The following is a 20,307-nucleotide window of genomic DNA, read 5'->3' on the forward strand; positions in this document are numbered from 1 at the left end:
ATGCAGGAAAGCATGCTTCTGTCCATTGTATACAGTAAGCAATTGCTTACTGCGTCTTTGGCCTCTCAGATTTTATAATTTGAACGCATGCCTGGCCTATAACATTAATTGTTCTGTCTGATGTTTCAGATGAACTTGAAGAAATGTTGAACCCAATGGGAACTGTCCAGACTAACCCTTACACTGAAAATGCAACAGCTTTGCACATTAAATTTCAAGAATATTCAAAACAGCCTATTAATTACCCTCCCTTTGATAAGGTAAGGTATGACATAGAGAGCAGTCATGCTTATGTGTAAGTAGCTATTTCTCCTTTCTTTTCAGCACTGCCTTTTCCACTCAATTCCCACTTCCTGCCTTTTAGTTAGCATACTAGAGTGTTTTAAACTTGCCCTATGTGAGAGCGCCAGTGCTCTAGCTTCAGGCTTTTTATATAGCATTTTGAAGACCTATGCTTTTAAAAATACACTGTACCTAGTCTCTTGAGGGGCAGAAGCATAATCAGTTTCCCGTATTAGTTATCTTGTAAAAAGCTAAGCTTATCTGCCATTCTGGAAACCTTCAAGCTGTACTTGTCTGTGATTTTAAAGATCTGTTATTTCTTTCTATAAAACATATTTTTCCCACTTTTTGGGACACTTGTTCCTCAATGAGCTAAATGCTTTTAAGCAGACTCAATATTGTACAAAAAGGGATTTCTTAAGGTCTGCTCTTCAACTAGATTTGCCTTGCAGTTTTCTACACGTATGGCTAAGAATGTTTAGAAAAGAAGTGTATGTTTGGAATACATGTGGTAATGTCTGTAGTGTGGACGCCAGATAGCAAGTTATTCACAAACCAGAAAGTAAAGCTAAGACCAGAGAAGTAATAAAATAAGTGTTAAAACATACAGCTCATGTTGCATTATGAAAATGGTGCAACTCATACATGCATTAGTCTGAATTTCGTTTTGGGGAGAGTTAGTAACCACCTAGAGAAAATTGCTTGCTCAAAGGGACATTTTGGGTTTAAAGTTCATCGAAATGAAATTAAATAATAAAATAGGGTTCTTGGTTTGATATTTGCTTGGGGTTTTTTGTTTGCTTTTTTCTTCCTTTTTGGCACAGTACTTGTTCTTGTATTAAAACAGTGTTTGGTGGAAATGCATTAAGAGCTAGAACAGTACTAATTGCATTCTTACTTAGTTGACCAGTTGACTCTTTATATTGGACTTATCTTAGTTTGGTTATTGGTTCATTTGTAAAGCTGTAAGTTTTTGCTCATTGCAGTATATTTATTGAATTTCTACAGGAAAAAATTTGTTTTTATGTGCATATTACAGACATGTTATGTAAAAGTGTGTTTCTTAAGTAATTGCATGGTTGTTCTAGCTCTCTTATTTGTATCTGCAATGCCAAGTTTCAGTACGTTAAAATACTGGGGTGAATAAAGACAAAAGGTTTTACTTGGTTAAGTTACCTGATGTATTGATGTTAAGGTATTGTCTGATGGTCTTCACTGGAACAGGTCACCCAAAGAAGTGGTAAATGCTCCATCCCTGGCAGTGTTCAAGGCCAGGTTGGATGGAGCCTTGGGTGAGATGGTCTATGGTAAGGCATCCCTGCCCATGGCAGAGGGTTTGGAACCGGATGATCTTAAAGTCCTTTTCAACCCAAACCATTCTATGATTCTCTGATCCCTTGTAACTTTGGTTTGGCTGCTGGGTTTAGTTATTTGGTAGCTTTTACCCCCTTCTTGATCCTGAGAAATCTTAAGTATCAGATAAAGAAATAGCCCAGAATACTGTTACAGAGCTGGTAATAAGACATCGGAAGCATTCAACTTTGAGGAAATGTTGTTTTTTTTTTTTTTCTAGTAACTTATGCTACTTGCTGCTCCCTAGAGTTAAGAAACTGTTTTGCAATATCAGTGGGAAAATCAGAGCCCTAAACTCTTTGATAATGCATTCCATTTCTGCAGGTATACTGACATTTGTACTGAAATATGCTTTAAATACTCCAAAAGAGAATATGATACCCAGTCTCTGACAGATTCTTTTGGCGAAGGTCCTGTTGAATCAGGAGTAACCCTGTAGCTGCTTGAGTTGCATCAGCTGAGAATCTGGTTTTCAGAATTGTCTACATGAGACTTGCTTGGTGTGTGACTGCTTCTAGTTTTATCTGTCTGATTGCTTGTTTCTGTCAAGAAAACAGAGAATCAGATGGCAGATCTTTATTTTAAGAAACAGAATGTGCAAAAATGGATTATTCTTTTTGATCATACTATCAATCCACTTGCACTGAACAGCTGTTTAGGGCTAAGTGAGCAGAAGATAATTGAGAAGAAAACTGTTGTCTGGTGCAGGAGCAATGCATTGGGCTGGTAGTTCAGTTGAACAAACCTTAGACTTGTAGAAATTTTCAAAGTTCCTTTGCAAACCGATTAACTAAAAAGCACAAGGAGGCAAGGGTCAAACAGCATTAAGGCACATTGTGGTTTTTACACTGAGGGTGGCAGAGCACTGAACAGGCTGCCCAGGGGGGTTGTGGAGTCTCCCTCTCTTGAGACATTCACCTGGATGCATTCCTGCTCTGGGTGCCCCTGCCTTGGCAGGGGGTTGGACTGGATGGTCTCCAGAGGTCCCTTCCAACCCTAACGATTCCATGTGATTCTGTGAAATATTCCTTCATTTCTATAATATTTGCTTAATTTCTATAATATTTACTTTCCCAGTGCAGTCAGATTTGGTTTTAAATCTAATGTATTTAAAAACATGTCTTTGCAGATACTTGAAAAGGCAGCTGAGATTGCAAGGAGCAGTGACAATGCTGCAATGGCGGTAAGCACCTGCTAAAGACTAGTTAAAAACTACTTTTCTGGGGCTTTTTGGTTTTTATCTTCTACCTCAATTTAGAAATACATCAACTACTCAAATGATGACAGTTCTGCTGGCTCTGTTTTTTTCCATAATTCACTTTGAACTACCTTAACATTCAGGTATATATCCCCTTTTTTCAATATATCTTGGACTTCTTGGCTGTTTTCTGACAGGAAGCACATTGCTTTACATACTCTATGGATTTGGCACACAGCTGTGATTTACATTCGGTCTGAATCTGGAAAACATTCCTAGGTGGAATAAAATATTGCTGGAAAATTGCTCAGTGTTGTTCAGTTACGATGTTTCAAAATAAGCTCTTTTAAAAATACTCATTGAACTGGAAGATGCTGTTTCCTAAATATGGTGTTTCTATCCTGGTTTTGAGGAATTGGATAGTTCTACCTTGAGGAAAAAGATCACCTGCATCCAAAGGTGTTTTGACCAAATACTGAAGATTGCAATTAAAAATGGTTAAAGCACAGCTGGATCCACAGTAACAACTGTATTTTATGTAAGAATCAAGTAGTTAAGTAACATACATGTCAGTTGCAATGCCAAGTGCTTAAAGCACTCAAGAAAATTCAAAACTTATTGCTGCTGCAAACAACTTAGTGGCAAATACTTGGAAATCCTCAACAGCAGCATGCCAGCTTGAGAAGTTTGTACCTTTCAAATGAAAAGATTCAGTATTTCTAGATACAAGAATCATCATATTGTCAAGACTGTTTGGTTTGATACAGAAACAGGCTATGTACCTTATTTTACCAAACAAGCATTGCATTTCAACTAGATTTTTCTGTTCACTGCTAAAGAATTTATACTTAGGTGGTATTTTTACATGAAAATACTTAAAAGCATTTTAGCACAATGCAAGGCTCAGGCATTTATCATGTCTAAAGGAGCTAAACTGAAGTTCTGTGTGCAGCAGATGTGGTTTTACTGTCAGGTGGGATACCCGTGCAAAATGTTGTTTGATGAGAGCTGTTTGTTTCTGCTACCATTTCTTCTGAACTTTGCATTGTTTTTTATTTTCCATTAATGTAAAGACCTTTGGCCTCTCTCTTAAAATTATGTAGAAACTTCTTCAGCTTTGTGAAGATAAAGCTGCCTTTGGTATTTTAAGCTTGCCATATTGTTTTTCAAAGTATGTATTAAAACTAATTTATTCCCTTCAAATACTACTTCCTCACTCAGAAGCAGCAGTTTCTTTTGTCTCCCATTAATTTATGGAATGCTATTGCTGCTGATATTACTGCTTTAATTTCTGCCCTTGCAGTTTGCATAGAGGCATGGCTGGGGACAGAAGGTATTAGCTGAGCCAGTGTGAAGACTCATTCATACAAACTGATTTACAGAATCAGTATTAATATCTGGAAAAGACAGATTTATACATACGTCTCTTAAATTTGCTCACTTGAAAAGCAGAAGGAGAAAGTACATGCATCCTAAATGAAAGTTCTCCACGTTAGAGTAGGAAAATAGAAATATTGCCATCTAGTGTCAATTAACCTCAAAGTTGAGTTACTTCTCTAAAAATTTCTGTACACTGAATTTTGAACCCACTAGTTACACTTCTTTATAGCTTAAAGAAATCTGAAAGAGAGGCACAGTCATTCCCCTGTGTTTCAGGAGTTTTAGTTGATGTTCTTCCTGGCATAGGATTTCTCGTATTTGAGCTAAACTACAGAAATCCTAGTGAATACCTCAAAGCATAATTTATTTTCTATGTTTCTCATTTTCTAGGGTCGAGGTGGTAAGAAGTTTTATGTTGTGCTAAAAGAAATAATGGAAAGAGATCCTTTATCTCAACTCTGTGAAAATGAAATGGATCTTATTTGGACTTTGCGATATGACTGTCGTGAAAATTTTCCACAATCATTGCCAAAACTGCTGCTCTCTTTAAAATGGAACAAACTTGAAGATGTTGCTCAGGTAAGGGAAAAGGCAATGATGCTGGGGAGAAATCCTGGAGTCAAATAATGAGTAAATAGGGTTTCTTTCCCAGGTATGGGCATTTTGAAGTGGTACTGTTGTATAAACCCAAGTTCATTGTATACCTTCTGTGGGATGGACACATAAGCAAGAACTTAATATCAAAAATAAAGGAAAAAAAAAAAACCAAAAACGCATTTCAGAGGTTCTCTGAATGAGGAGGAAAGCACAGCCATGAGTTTATACAGGCTAATTTTAAAATCTTGTGCTCAATTTTGATCTTAAGTGCAAGGAATTTCACAGAATCATTTAGGTTGAAAGGGACCTTTTGAGATGATGTAGTCTAGCCCCTGCACCGCTCGTGCATAGTTGGCTAGAGCAGGAATGTGTCCAACTGAGTGTTGAGTACCTGCACTGATGAAGTAAAATCAAAATCTGAAATAAAGGTTCTTCTAAAAATTTAACCTCAAATATTACAAAATTCCACATCTTGGACTGGGTAATTAAACCTCTTAGAGGCAGACATGATTCTTCAGAGATACAGTACCCACTAGTGGCACAAAATAAAGTACTCTCTTCTCATGGATTATGGACTTTAAGACTGGTGCTGTGACACAAGACTACATTTTCAATGAAACTGTGCCATTTCTTTGCTGTATAGATGCACAAGGTTATTTCACTCTACAGTAAAGAAGTTGCTAGAACTGCCTTTTTCTGTATTTACCCAAATGGAATACAACTCTTGTGACACTTCTTGGGAATAAGTGGAACCTTAATATAGGAAATATTATGTGAGCTTATAAGGAGACAATTCCTGCTTGATAGACTTACTTAAAAGTAATAAAATAACAGATTCATGGGTTTGTATTCAAAGATTTTAATCTGAGTGTGTAAAGAGGAGGCTGGGCGAAACAGTAAATGTCTGGCCAGTGTTCACATGTGCAGTGCTCACTGTTGATCTGCTTATCCTGAAAAATAAGCTTTTGCCCTAGTATTGTTATAGGTAGCATCAATTTCTATTGTAGCTTACTATTCTGACTTTCATCTGTTTCAAGCTAGGTGTAATTGGAAGAAAAGGAAACAACCCTGTGAAAACTTGGTTCCATCTATTCATCATGTGATTTTTTGTAATTATCCAGTCCATCAGAATCTTACTTTGCCTCCAGCATAGTTGATTTCCTATTATTTCCTTCCTACCAGCTAGGTGTATGTTTTGTGAACTTCTAAAATTACATGGAGTTTCATCCTAGCTCAATGTCTGTGCCATGAACACAACACTAACAAAATACAGCACCCACACATTCCTTGTGTTCTCATGTGCAAGAATGCTTTGTTCCTTAGTACATCCATTATATGCTTATGAATTTATTGTTAATTATTAGAAGTTATCTGGAAATATAACCTGTAGGAATAAAGCAGCTGTTTGTTTTCTCATTAAAATATGTGAAGGAAAAGGCATTCTGATTGCTTGCTAGGGGCATTGAAATATGGCCTTTGGAAGCAGAGTTCTGAAGAGTTATTTGGAGTATGGATGTTAGATGACAGCTCACAGCCCTTTAAATTTGGGGATATTAATAAGTATAAAGCATTTTATTTAAACAAATGGCTGAAAACACATAGTCATCTGTCTTGTGGAAGGAATGTAGTATTTATATTTGCTTATCTATAGACAGTAGTGTGGTTTATATTTTATTAGTGGTTTTGGCAGCAAGAATATCCCATTTGAAAAATGAGATCTTACCCTTAAACACACCCAATATTGCAATAATATATGTGTAAGTATTCTCAATGACTTACCTTTTCAGGTCAGTCAAGGCAGTCTCATGAATTTTATGAATTCCAGCATTAGCAAGACACATTGCTTACCTCTCATGAAAATTAAGTCAATATAGTATTAGCTGTATATTGCAGTATTAGTGCTGCTACAGCACGCATGCTATGGCACTAGGAGATTTTTTAAATGCCTGTTGTTAAGTGTAAGTGTTTCAGTAAAAGTCTTGACACATAAGGCAAAAAGTTCAAAGCATCAAAGCCAACCAACCAACCAAACCCACAAAACCCCCAAATCAAGCCAAAATCCAGCCAAACACCAGCTGTTTATAGGAAAAATGAACAGTGTAGCTATATTCCAGTTTCTGTTAATGCAGCTCAAAGGTAGTAAGGTTTTCTCAAATTTTACTCATTTTACTCAAATGGAGTATTTGATTGTAGACCGTCTTTAACCTGTTACTTCAATGTTCCCATAAAGTTATGTACAATGGATTAAAGCACCTTTCTTGTGTGATTTACCATATAAATTCCATCCTAGCTGTTACTGTATTGTAATATTTCAGTGGAATAGTTGCACTGAAGGATTCTGAAGGTGTTTGTCCTTCCTGTTTCTGTAACCTCCTTGCTCAGCGTAGCAGGAGGATGGAAGAACCTGCTAGCAGAACTCACTATTTGTTTTCAAAGCAGGGCTTAGCCATTATTAAAAACAAACAAAACCATTGCTTGTTTTGACTTTCAATCAAGTGACACCATCATTAATGAGAACTAGAGGAATTACAACTAATTTTCTCAAGTACTTGAAATAGCTGCCATAAAAATACTGGCCTGTGTATTATTGTAGACTTGCCTTTTAGGAAAGAAAAAGTAGTGATTTCTGTGTAGAAATACAGAAATATTGGCACTCCAAGGCTAAACTTGAGTTTTCTCTAAACCTTTAGATTGTTGTTGAGAATTCATGTTCCTCGTTTCCTCACAGCTTGTCAGGAGTTGCAAACCATGTGAGAGAAGTGCGCAGTATTTCCTGTGTGCAGCATTTTAACATGGTTGATACTGCAAAGAAATTTTAAGAGCATGAACCATATCTTTTGAACTGTCAAATGTCTTTACAAATGGACTGTGTTATCACTGATATCCATTCACCTGCACTTCTGAGAAGTGTGTGATGTGCCCGGGATGTGGAGCTAGTTGGGATGCATTTCCCTCTTAATTCCAAGGCAGAAGGTGACCAGAGCAGTGGGTATTTGGGGAATTTCCTTGCCTGTTTCGTAGTTTGTTTAGATCATGCTTCTTCTAAGCTAGTATCACTTAACTTTTTCCCATTGTAATAACCTCTGAAATCATTGCAGCAGTCAAAGTGAGAAGGTGTGTAACTTCAAATGAACTTCATAGTTAATGTACATGCTGTAGGCCATGACTTTCAAAATGAAGTAACTGATATATGCAGCATGTCTTTCTCTTGTCTTTTCAGACTGTACTTCAGATTCTCACTCATGATCAGTCATGATTAACAAAATGTTTCTATGTTTTTGCTGGTTCTGCACCTCATTTTAAGTAGGATGTCTAGAAATTCCAGCACATTTGTTTTGAAGTTTCTAGCTGTGTGTCTGCAAGCAGAGCTGCTGCTTGCATTTCCAACATCTGCTTTATTGTATTAAATGTCTGCTCAGTATTTCTTTCACAATTCCCTGTAAGTATCCATGATATGTAAATGTTGGTGGCTGTAGTTCTGCATGACGTTGTTGAACCTTACTATGGATTGAATAGATATTTACTTGTGTATTTCTGTGGCATTATGACATCTATATTTAAAAATACCTTTAATTTTACTTCGTGTAATCTTGCATATGTTCGTACCAGTATTTGCCCATGAAAGCAGTTTGATTCTTTCTCCTGCTTCTGGAACTGTAGCATGGCCACTGGCTTTGCATTTTGAATGATCTGTGCCCATTTCTTGCCTTCTGAATTTCACAAAACTGCACAGATGAACCCGTGCAGAATCTGTCTGGCAGGTGTTTAAACAGTGTTCTGAACATGTCTGTTAAATGCAGGCCGAGGCTATGATGTACGCATATGTGTTTGTCATACTTGAACTGGAAGCATTGTTTGAACTATGTCGTATAGTAGAAATGGAGATTTTTCACTATTGGTGTGAAAAGAATTATTAAATCAGGAGGGAAATAAGAACTTCCTAAGTATTCATATTTTTAAGTTGCTGTTTAAATATGAAGTACCTGTATTATCTAACTTGTAGGAAGGGGTATTTTTATAATGAATTATGAATTGTTCCTACAGAGAAAAAAAACCTTGTTCTGTTAATGCACTGCATTTACTCATTCTGGCTTGTTTATTTGGAGCAATAATGTACTGCTCCAGCCACACCACCATATACATATCATTAGAAATATACTGTCAGTGAGTAGCTTCATTGAAATGTGATAAAACCGGTTGATTTTTGAGGCCTCTATATGTTGTTCATGGTAGTCCAAAATAATACACTGGTGTTTTCTGTATTTTTTCCAGCACATTATTGTCTTCAATATTGGGATTTTTTTTAATATCTAACCCAAATCATCCATTTTGCAGCTACAGCTGATTACTATCCATAGTGCCTGTGGGAAAAGGCTCCATCAGTTGAGGTGGATAAATAGCTTTGGTAAAGGCCTCTCAACAAAACCCTATTCTTAAATAGAAAACTTTTACCATTACCAAAATATTTATATAATTATGAGAACATTTACAAAACATTATCTAAATAGTATTGAAACTCTTTCAAATACATACATATTTGGGGTTACCTTATCGTTATTTACTGTCATTGTGTTTTATGTATGAAGAAATTGATATTTCAGACTATGTATAAATGACACCTGGTGCCAAAACCATAATCTGGATCATTTGAAAGGGTAAGAAGCATGATCAGAAGTGGGCCTATTTTCCCAGAGTTATTTCCTCTCTCCTGACCAGTCTGTAACCTCCTTCTGTTAGTGGGAATGCTTTTATGGGCACTTATACTCACCTATGTTCTTCAACACTTACCTGTAACCTAAGAACCTTCTTTTTAAAACAGCTTCAGGCTCTCCTTCAGATATGGCCCAAACTGCTGCCCAGGGAAGCATTAGAATTGTTGGATTTCAATTATCCAGACCAGTACGTCAGAGAATATGCAGTGGGTTGTCTAAAACAAATGAGGTGAGTGTATTTTATTACTTCAGCATGCATGGACATCTGCAGTGAAAAACTTCATTCTGTTTGTTTATAGGGAAAAAAAAAAAACCAAAAAGAAAGATTTAAGCACACTGCCTGCCAGGAATAGATGGCCAAATAAAGCAGACTAATTTCTAGATAAGCATGTTGGCAGCCAAATAAAGCCATATTCTGACATCGTGTATTCAGTGATTATTATATTCTATGTTGCTGAGAGAACAGCAGTGTGCCTTTGTCCCATGGAGGGTCATTTCTTCATCCCTTCATCCAACCCTTCCTTGGACTAAAGGAGAGCAAAATAGTGTGAGATCTTTCTAAGAACAAAGGACAAAAATATTGCAATGTTCTAATACTATAAAAATTGCCATCCAGCTACCTCATATCCTGTCAGAGATTCACTGTCTCATGTCATACAAATGTAAGCTGTAGTGTATAATAAATAAAACAGAGAATTACTGATTGTTTTGTTCTTCACTGTAGCCTTTGTTATCTGCAGTTCTTTATCACATATAATTTTGCTGTTTATGGTAATGTAGGACAAATCTGTATAACAGTAGCATTTGCAGCATTACTGCCTATTTCCTGTCCTTGAATTCTAAATTGTCTGTGGTGAATAGTTTAATGATTAATTCTTCTAATGGTCAAGGCTAGACTTCTTGGGGTAAATAAAACCCAAGAGTATTTTGACTTCTTTAGAATGCAAGCGAGCAATTTAGCTGCTGGGCTATCCTAAATAATACTGAATTGTTACATCTGGAGTTACTTTGAGAATTCTTAAGTTCTGGCTCTGAAGCAAAACCATGTTCAGTTGGGTGTCAGAAATCAATTTTCAACATCATTAAAAAGTCTAATGAAGGCAGCTGATAAAAACTGTAACCTAAAGGTGATCCTATTAGCAGAAATAAAATAATACATGAACTTAAATCAAACACCACATCATAATTGAAAATCTTTTTAAGTTACTGAAGTTTTTCAGGCTAAGATGAAGTGAATGAAAATTCAGCGTTTGCATCTCTGAAGTCTTCAAGTGATGGGCAGAAGAATTTTGTCTCTTTTTCCTTCTGTCTTAGGCAGAGAACTTGAATTCTGCAGGCCTTTTTGAAAAGATACTCAAACGTAAAAAGTAAAGGAACGTTCACATTTGTACTAGAGTAGTGTAATTGTCAAGTCTGAGAGGTTTTTTTGGGGAGAACAATACAAGATTTAATAGCAAATTATTGGAAATATTTTTATAATATCAGAATATTACTTGAAATGGTTAGTTAGCACAGAGGCCCTATAAAGCTATGTTTATGTGGCTAAATACTTAAATGTGCTCTTGTAGGAGTAATTCGGGCACTGTTTGGTTTCTCAGAGATGATGTATGTATTTTTTCCTTAACCTTTATGTTGTGGGTAGAAATAAAAAAATCCAACACAACCAAAACGAAACCAACAGACAAAACCCAAACAAAATTTTTGGCTCAATGTATCACTTTGTAGGTGCATCTTAATAAATTAACACCTATTAGTTCACAGGTAGTAACTTTTACAGACACAATAATTGAATTGCTTTCAGCAGAATTAATGCTCTGCTCCCCCTTCTTTGTAAGCCGATTGACTTTGATAGGTATATGTAATTATTACCAGCTCTTGTCCATGCCCACTGTAGGTAACTGCTAGCTTCCTCTTTCTGTGGTTCCACAAGTCCAGCTCCTCAGTCCGAGGTTTGAGTGTTCAAAGGCAGCCAGTGTCCAGTCTGAAATAATCTGAATTAGTGAGTTTCCTAGGTACTTAACCTAGCACTGAGGCTTAGATCTTGGTCTTGTATAAGCCTGTGACAGAACACCAGGTTTTCACTTCCAGTTTTCAAAGCCAAAAGACACTGTTGGAGGTATAACTTGCTGATGAATTCATCAGTCTGGCACTTGCACTAACTTACGTGTTATTGTCCCTCTCCATGCAATTGAAAAATTGGGAGATTGTTGCTATTGAAACAAAACTGTTGGATTTGTCCTTTGCATCTCAGTTTCTGGAATATCGTTCATCTAGTTACTCTGTTACTAACTGCTTTTATGTACCTCATTCTAGTGATGAAGAGCTCTCTCAGTATCTCCTTCAACTCGTGCAAGTCCTGAAATATGAACCTTTTCTTGATTGTGCGCTCTCCAGATTTCTCTTAGAGAGAGCACTTGCTAATAGAAGGATAGGACAGATGTTGTTTTGGCATCTAAGGTAGGAGTTTTTCCCTTACATCCTTCCAAAACTATGGAGCCTGACTGGACTTCTGAATGTGATTGCTTGAGGATTTTTCTAACTGAGCTGTTACTGTAGTCCCCTACAAGTCCTCTTTATGTTTCTTTACCTTTGGCATTTATAGATTGGAGCATGCCTATGACTGAGAATATATTACAGTGATTTGTAATCTACTGTTTGATGAAAGTATTCCCAACTGCATTCAGCTGTAACTCTCTGATAAGTTAGGTTTGCATATAACCTTAGTGTTTGTTTTGGCTGCGTGTGCAGTAGAAGTGCAATATTTATACCTCTCAGTTGAGCAGAATTTGTATTACCATTGACAGCCTAACTAGATAAAAGCAGTTCTCTGTGTAGCTGCTACTTTTGGTGACCGGTTCCCTGAAAGGGAGCCACCTTGCGGAATGAACCATAGCTAGATTCTGACTTCTAAGTACAATTTGCTTAATGTTTCTAAATAAAAAGAAGAAGTACTACATGAAAATATTTTAAGGATAATTGGCTCTGGTATAAGGTTCAGTGGCTTATTTCAAAGTGTTCCCCCTGGGGCAAACTTGGGGTTTTCAGTTAGAAAGATTTCAGAACACGTAGTTTAGCGTCAGCCCTGACTGTCAGTATCACCTTCTGTGACTTGTAAGTACTGCTGTCTTGAATAAAAGGGGTTCCTGAAAACAAATATCCAGTCACTACCTGTTAACATTACTGTCTCCAAAGCAGTCCTATACCTTGCAACAAGGGACATGCACTGAAACTAGCCAGTCCTCATAGTCTTCAGCACATAAATGTTCTGTTATTTCGTTAGAAATCTGACTTTTTGTTTTCTCTGCATGCCCATGCGGTGTTTTGCTGTTTATTTCTTTGTTGGTTTTTTGTTTGTTGATATGGGTTTTTTTCATTACTGTAATGATTTGAAGAATGCCAATCTGTAAGTGCTGAGGTCTGATGAGCGGCTTTTCCTCTTACAGGTCAGAGGTGCACATACCTGCCGTTTCAGTACAGTTTGGTTTGATACTTGAAGCTTACTGCCGAGGAAGTGTTGCTCATATGAAAGTACTTGCTAAACAGGTATAGACTTCCCTTCTTTGAACGTTGACTTATCCTAGCTTGTAACTGAGACAATTGTTCCATTGCTTCTGTGGGGCATATTGGTTTCCTTGGCAAAATCCATCTGTTGGGGAGCGGGGAAGAGCATGGGTGAGACAGAGGAATAAAAGAGAAACCAGATGGATGATGGAGTGTCCTCCCTGGTACAGAAAGCAGCTAGTGCTGTGGGGCCTCGGAGGTAGGGAGCTGGCTTTATAGTGTTCCAAGTTGTGTGAGGTACTTTGAGCAGCCTGCTTGTATTCTGGACAGAGCAGAAGGCTGTCTGGGTTATTAACCGAAGAAGTGTTTCTGTGCACTGGAGACTTGTGACCTTTTTACCCCAGTAAGGGTAGCTTGCTCATGAGAAACTATTACTTTTCCATCTAAACTTTGCCTAGATGACTCCTGAACTGCTTCCTGCAGCTTTGGCTTTTGTTGAAAGCTGATGCAAAACCCTGTGAAGTTGTAGTATAATATAATATTCCTTGGAAATAAAGGTGTTGAAGCAAACCAAATACATGTTTTAGTGATAATATAACATGGTTCAGGACATGACATAAACATATGCTATTTACAGAAAACAAACAAAAAGAAAAGAGATGGTTGCTGTTAAATACCCTAGTACACGTGAGAGGAGTGCAAGTGTATCAGCAGATCATTAAGAAACACTCACAAATTACTTTTGAAGTCTCTAATGCAGTTTTAGCAGTGAATTTAGATTACGATAGTAAAAATCTTTTAAAAACAATCTCTGCTTGGAATCAATGTATTTGCTGTATCAGACCACAGAGACTCACTCAGTAGGTACTTGTCTGATGAGTGTTGTTTCTAACTGCTTTGATACTGTCTGTGTTGAAGCTATGCTTTGAGAGGCATATGGGACAGGAATGTGCTGTTGTGCTCTTTATTACTGCAGTTCACAGGACATTGAGAGACCATCTCTTAGACATGTGTGCTTACTAGTATTGTCAAAATCATACAAAGATTAGGTGATGAAATGCTTGGAGCAATAGACCTAAGGTCACTAAAGTTTTTGTGCACTTCACAGGAAACCAATGTCAGTACAATCAAAGAAGGGGCAAAAAAATTCCCAACTGTGCAAACAAGGAAGAAATTCAAAGTAGAAATACTTCAAAAAGTTCCTGTTTGTACAGCACAGGTTCCATTTTGTTCCCTTGTCACTGATGTTTGTACAGCTCCTAGAATAGTGGAAAAGCAGAGTGCTTTTGGTTTTGACAGATGGCTGACCTGGCAGGTCTCCACTGCCTCAGCTTTATAATCAAACTGCATACAATTTCCACAGCATCCTGCCTGACAGAGGTCATTCTGTCTGTAGAAGTGGTAAGTTTTGACTCAGCACCTTGTAAGTTAGACTGAAGCTTCCTTGTATAGAAATCAACTTTTGTAATTATTAAATTGATGCTGTTTGCTAGAAAACGTGTATTACTGAGCATGTTAACTGTGGCTAGTGCAAATACAGCTGATTGTTCTAACTACTATTTTACATATATCTAACAAGTTGCTTAGATGTAGATGCAATGCATGAGTTGTATTTGTTGTATGTGCTGTCGAGGTTTGTTACTGAAGGGCTTTTCTCTCTTAGTGTTATGTACATTCACATCATTAGTTGACTTGTTTCCTTAGAAATTATGTACCAGTAGAAAGCTTTCCAAAACAGAAGGGGGGAAAAAAGGGTTAAGTCCCACCTGCATGATTACAAGAAATTGTTTTGCCTTTTTACATGTGTTTAAGGTAACAGTATGGCTTAGATGAGACACTATGATTTGGAACGTCTTAATTGATTAGAGCACTTGCCTTATGTCTACCTTCAGCAGGATTTTAATGAGCGAACGTTTAAGACTGCTCTGTACAGGTTAGGATGTGTAGTTATGCATGTGAAAATTGTCTGCAAGTGGTCACAGGGCCATGTCATGTATGCAACTAACAGGATGCGTGCAATGAAGTATCCACATCCATAGCTCACCACAAGTAATGTTTGATTTTTAAAAGTGTGAAGCGCTCAATATTTCTGTCAACTTCACTATGGATAGAGGCACCTATGTTAAGGGCTTTGCTAAATTAGTGGGCAAAAATTGTATCTTGAAGAAGGACTTTGTGTAAATATACACTACAATGCCTCATTCATCTTTTTTGAAATGTCAAGTCATACTTTAAAAGGTGACTCAAAGCTTGAGAGCTTTCACCCATCAATGTCTTCGTTACTTAAGAAAATGGAATTTCTGGGGCAGGAGTTGCTTGGGAGAGGCTGTCTTAATAGCCATCTATTATTTCCACTTTGAAAAAATTGTGGAATTGTTTAACACTACCTTTTGTTTTGAAATGGGATTTTGCATTGTATTACGTGTAAAATCAGAGCAATGCCTTTTAAAGATAAAATATCTTTCAGGTGGAAGCCCTTAATAAAATGAAGACTTTGAATAGTTTAATTAAGCTGAATGCCATGAAGCAAAGCAAAGCGAAAGGAAAAGATGCAATGCAGACGTGTTTGAAACAAAATGCTTACAGAGAAGCACTTTCTGACCTCCAGTCTCCTCTGAATCCTTCTGTTATACTGTCAGAACTACAGTAAGTTAAGAATGAAGGAATAAAATTCCACTGTGGCTTTTTCATGGGAACAGTAAAACAGAAATGTGCATGTGCTGTAACTTCTTTTGGCTGCATTGTTCAGCAGATATGCTGTCATAAGGAACTTCTTGTATAGTGAGAGAAGACCTGCAGTTGGGAATCTGCCTAAGGTTAAGTTATCAGTTAAGTTTAAAGGTTTTTGCGGTCCACCTTGAAACTTAATAGTCTCTTAGTTAATGCATTACCATAGCTAAACAGAATTAAATATAAGCCTAAAAATGAGTTAGAGATCATTCCTAGCTTCTGTTTATAACAGTAAGCACGAAAAACATTAAAACTTTTAACAGCACTTAAAGTTTAAAAGTTGATGGGAAAGGATATAAAGAAAACTATTTTCTCTGAAGATGGTAGTGTTTAATTAAAGCATTAGATATACATATGTCAATCACAGTATCTAATACATTCCATCTATAACAATATGTTTGTAACTTGGTAAGCACTGAGCATAATAGCAGAATGAAAGCAGAGGTAACATTTCAGTGCTTCCAGACTGGAAATCTATGTGTTCTGTTGTGTTTGCACAATGTCTGGACATTTTCAGCTGAATTATTGGACTAAAACTTTTGTTGTATTTTTTCTAGTGTTGAGAAATGTAGATATATGGATTCTAAAATGAAGCCTCTATGGATAGTGTACAACAACAAGATGTTTGGAGGAGATCTTGTAGGGATCATCTTTAAAAATGGTGATGGTAAGCAGTGCTAAAAACTTTAAACTTTTCCTGTCTTCATTCCTACACTTGCACTTAAGCTTGTTGCTCTGTATTGCTGTAAAACAAATATGGTTTACCCTAACGTAATGAAGCATCATCTTCTGACTGGGTTTCAAAGCATACACATGATCAGTGATGGTAATATAATTATGGTTAATCCCAACTTCACTTTTAGTGTTGATGAGTATTTTGAGATTGCTTTTTCTGAAGGCTTTATAAACATAAGGAAGTTTGTCTACAGCACATTGAGAGATTGAAGTAGCAGTTTCAACCTCTCATTATAGATCTGCGGCAGGACATGTTGACGCTCCAGATTTTGCGTTTGATGGACATACTTTGGAAAGAAGCTGGTCTGGATCTTCGGTAAGGATCTCCTGAGGGCAGGTTTATTTGGATGGAGAGTCTGCTTTTAGCAGTAAAGTTCTTTCATTTTCTAAATATCTTCCCTACTGTTCCCTTTCTATGCATCCATATGACTGTCCAGAGGTTTCACTTGTCATTGCCAGGGTGAACAGCCTATAGGAAGCAGTTACCGTAACTAATTAGGTGGCTTCTCTTGGCATTTAAGTTCTTAGATGGCCCACATTACAGCAGAACTTAGCCATGAAAAGGAATAATGGAAGAAATGAAGTGAAACTTTGGGATTTTTGTTTATTATCAAGCAGAATCGTTTTCCTGGTGTGCCACATCTCTTGCCATTTATCTAAGTTGCCACACTGATTATAAATTCCACTGTTTTCTTATATAGTTTAGTGTTTTCACTGTTTGAAAATCATCTAGATAAAAAGCATTGTATGAGGTCAGGAAATAATTCCTGAGTTAAGCATCCAGCAAGCAGCTTTTGTGTCTTTTGTTTGTTTGCCTGTGTTTGTGACCTTTACAAACAGAGCTGTTTCATAAACTCCTCATGTAACAAACTTAACTGTTAGTGGTCACTGATTTTCCAGGCATATGCAAAAACGGGGACTTAGTTATGGTAGAAATTGCAACTCTGAAGTTCTAAGACACATATGCAAGTGAGGTACAAACACAGATCTACTGGCCAAAAGTTAGCAGCTGAGGATTGCACCTGGAATACACCATCACAATTCTCTAATGGGTAGACCTAATAGGCAAAACCCTCTCTAGAAATCAGTCAGCTTTAAGTACTGGTAATCTGGGGATGGGGGAGTAGGAGACTTGAGATTCTTTATAATAGAATTTCACTGTCTGGTTAAGATTTACCAGAATTGTGGAATGCAAATACAGGTTCTTTTTAACACTTTCTCATTTCTCTGGGCCTTTTTCCTTAAGGACATGTATAGTTTGTGCTGCCATGGCCACACATGTCCAAAAAAATTTTATACTTGCAGTCCGTTTCCTACCAGATTTAACAGCAGAATGTCCATCTTATATTAATTACATGCAGGCTTAATGAAGATGAGGGTCCTGGGAGAGAATTATCAATCTGTGGGCCTTTTGTGGTTTTTCTGTGGCGAGGAAAGGCATGTTGGTTATTTTGGGGGATACTCTTCCAGCCAAATCTATGCACCACTTCTAGCCAAAACAATTTTCAGGTTCTAATTTCTCTTCAGAGAAGTAGTTCTAAAGAAGATACTGGGTATCAGATTATTATAAACCATTTGGAGGCCATAAATGCAATTTTGTATGCCTGTGAAAGAGCTATAATCCTTTGTGTTTAATTTTTAAGTGTTGTTTATAAAGCTAGAAGTACTTATTTAAATATTATGTGAAATATTCCATTTAAATTGTTTGAGCTCTTTTAAAATGTCTGTGCTTCAAGCATAATAGTGGGAGTTTCCTAAGGCACAAAACATCAGCTTGCACAGAGAAGTAAAACTATAATCTTGTTACTTATGCTGCTTATGGAAAGATTCCTTTGAGTGAAGTATGGGATGGGGGAGGAATGTGAACAATAGTTTCTGGAAGTATGTGTTTGTGATGAGGTGGCTGAGCATGTGTTAAGTTGAACATTGATTTGAGGAAACTAGGTAATTTATGTCGTTATAAATAGACTGTAAGGAGACTGCAGCGTTTAGCAGCAAGGACTACCTCTGGCAGCTGTGGAATCCCAGATGAGGCATTCTTTGCTCGCTGCCTTCCAGAAGCTTAGTTTGTGGTTGCAGCCAGGGCCACACACTGTGCCTAGCAAACAGGAATAGCGATCAGGAGTCATCAAATATGCTTTTCCTGACTAAGGCATTTTTCTAAACTCAACAAAGGAAAACCACAAATGGTCTCTGATGTCCAAGATTTTTCTTAAAACTCAGAATTAAAAAAAGGAGCAAGGGGAAGTTCCTAGTGAGAACTGAAGTTCTATAATTGGCCTCTTCCATTTATTTACTTAACTGGGAGCATCTTCCTTCCATTCATCCTCTTGTAGTTATGATGAGAACATAAAATTCTAGGACTGAAGCAGGGCTACATTTTGATGTCTGTCAAAGAGAGATTAATCAGGCAGCTGCCAACGGAAGGCTCTGAAATGGCCTGAATTGAAAACAGAATTGGACAGAACAGCACTCTGAATGCCTGGAGCATGAGGACACAGCTAGGAGGGTAGGACACTGTGATGTTCACGTTTACAGTCTTTGTGCCTCTTGGGAAGAGGTAACTCCAAAATCTGTGGGTTAACAGCAGCGGTTCTGTAGACATGTTCGTGAATTGGGACTTGCTGGCTTCTTGGTTAAGAGGCATGGTATCAGATAAATAAGTGCTTTCCTGAGAAATACAATTTTATATGTCCATATAAAGACTGGAGTATTTTTTTCTTGCCCTCTATCATCCTTTGAGGCTATAGTTTCTCTGAAGTTGCTTCCCTTTTGCCTTTGTGGATTTTGTGCTTTTCAACTGTTTTCCACTATAGAAAGTCTGGTAGCTTATGCAAGTGTGGTCCAGGGGTTCTCTCTTCTTTCACCAGAGTAAGAGCAGAAGCACTTTTGTCTGCATCTCTCTGCCAATCAATAATATCTTGCCACAAGCAAATAATGCTGCTGCTACAAAGTATGGATCAAATGGCAACCAATATGCGGCCATCGAGGAGTTTGGGATAGGATCAGTTTCCTTATAATTGCACTGCAATCTACAGTCAGTTATTCAGTAGTAATTTAAAATGAAATCTTAGCCTAGTCTGTGCCTAAAGCAAGCATGATATTCCCAGTGTGGTTTCTCAGCTCTGGAGAGGAACACCAAATACATATCAGTTTTGAGGTCTCCAAAGCTGAAGAAGAAGTGTATGTTTGTTTGCTTGTTTGTTTGTTTAACTGTTAAGTGATTTGTCTCATGGGTGAACTGGCCTATTCCACATAAGGTGTGCTTCGTTGTCTCAGTCCCATATGTGCATTCTGACTACAGAGCAGAACAAGACCAGGGTTTGTATCAGGGAAATATGCAGGAGGATGCAGCAGTGTACTCCAGTAGCTCCTTCATCCAGGGCTGTCACTGGATGGACCGTGCAGTGCACAACTGAATAAAGCTTCTCATGGAAATTGCATCTGCTTTTCCTACAGACCCAGCCAGCAGACAGCAACAACTGTCACCCCAGCGGAGCACTGCACTGTCATTTAGAGAAGTCTGGCTCAGGGTCAGTTTACCTTGGATGTCTGTCAGTCAAGTACCAGACAGAAATGAGAAAACCAAAAGAGCATATTCTTTAATTAATCCCCATACCTATTAATTTCTAACACAAACTATTTCCTGAAAATTGAGCAGGAAAGAATTGACATTAGTAAGTGTGTGCAGCCAAACTTCCACACTTCTTTCTGTAGCTTACGTCTAGTTGTTTCTTGTTCTTTAAGTATAGGCAGTTACGAAACAAACTCACTAAATAAAATGGTATTTTTATTGAGGTTACATCTGCAGAGTGACAA

The 20,307-nt window shown here is 37.4% G+C and overlaps 1 protein-coding gene across 4 annotated transcripts in view; it reads left to right on the plus strand.

Moving 5' to 3' along the window:
- PIK3CB (phosphatidylinositol-4,5-bisphosphate 3-kinase catalytic subunit beta) overlaps window positions 1–20,307 on the plus strand; it is a 106,060-nt gene that overhangs the window by 77,984 nt on the left and 7,769 nt on the right. For all 4 annotated transcript variants that reach the window (XM_065675444.1, XM_065675445.1, XM_065675443.1 and 1 more), the window contains exons 11-19: window positions 130–260; window positions 2,765–2,818; window positions 4,604–4,792; window positions 9,630–9,751; window positions 11,836–11,979; window positions 12,966–13,065; window positions 15,491–15,669; window positions 16,311–16,420; window positions 16,726–16,804. In XM_065675444.1, the coding sequence (XP_065531516.1) occupies window positions 130–260; window positions 2,765–2,818; window positions 4,604–4,792; window positions 9,630–9,751; window positions 11,836–11,979; window positions 12,966–13,065; window positions 15,491–15,669; window positions 16,311–16,420; window positions 16,726–16,804 (1,108 nt within the window). The remainder of the gene's footprint in view (window positions 1–129; window positions 261–2,764; window positions 2,819–4,603; window positions 4,793–9,629; window positions 9,752–11,835; window positions 11,980–12,965; window positions 13,066–15,490; window positions 15,670–16,310; window positions 16,421–16,725; window positions 16,805–20,307) is intronic.

The sequence above is a fragment of the Lathamus discolor genome, chromosome 3 (genome assembly GCF_037157495.1).
Source record: "Lathamus discolor isolate bLatDis1 chromosome 3, bLatDis1.hap1, whole genome shotgun sequence".
Classification (NCBI taxonomy): Eukaryota; Metazoa; Chordata; class Aves; order Psittaciformes; family Psittacidae; genus Lathamus; species Lathamus discolor.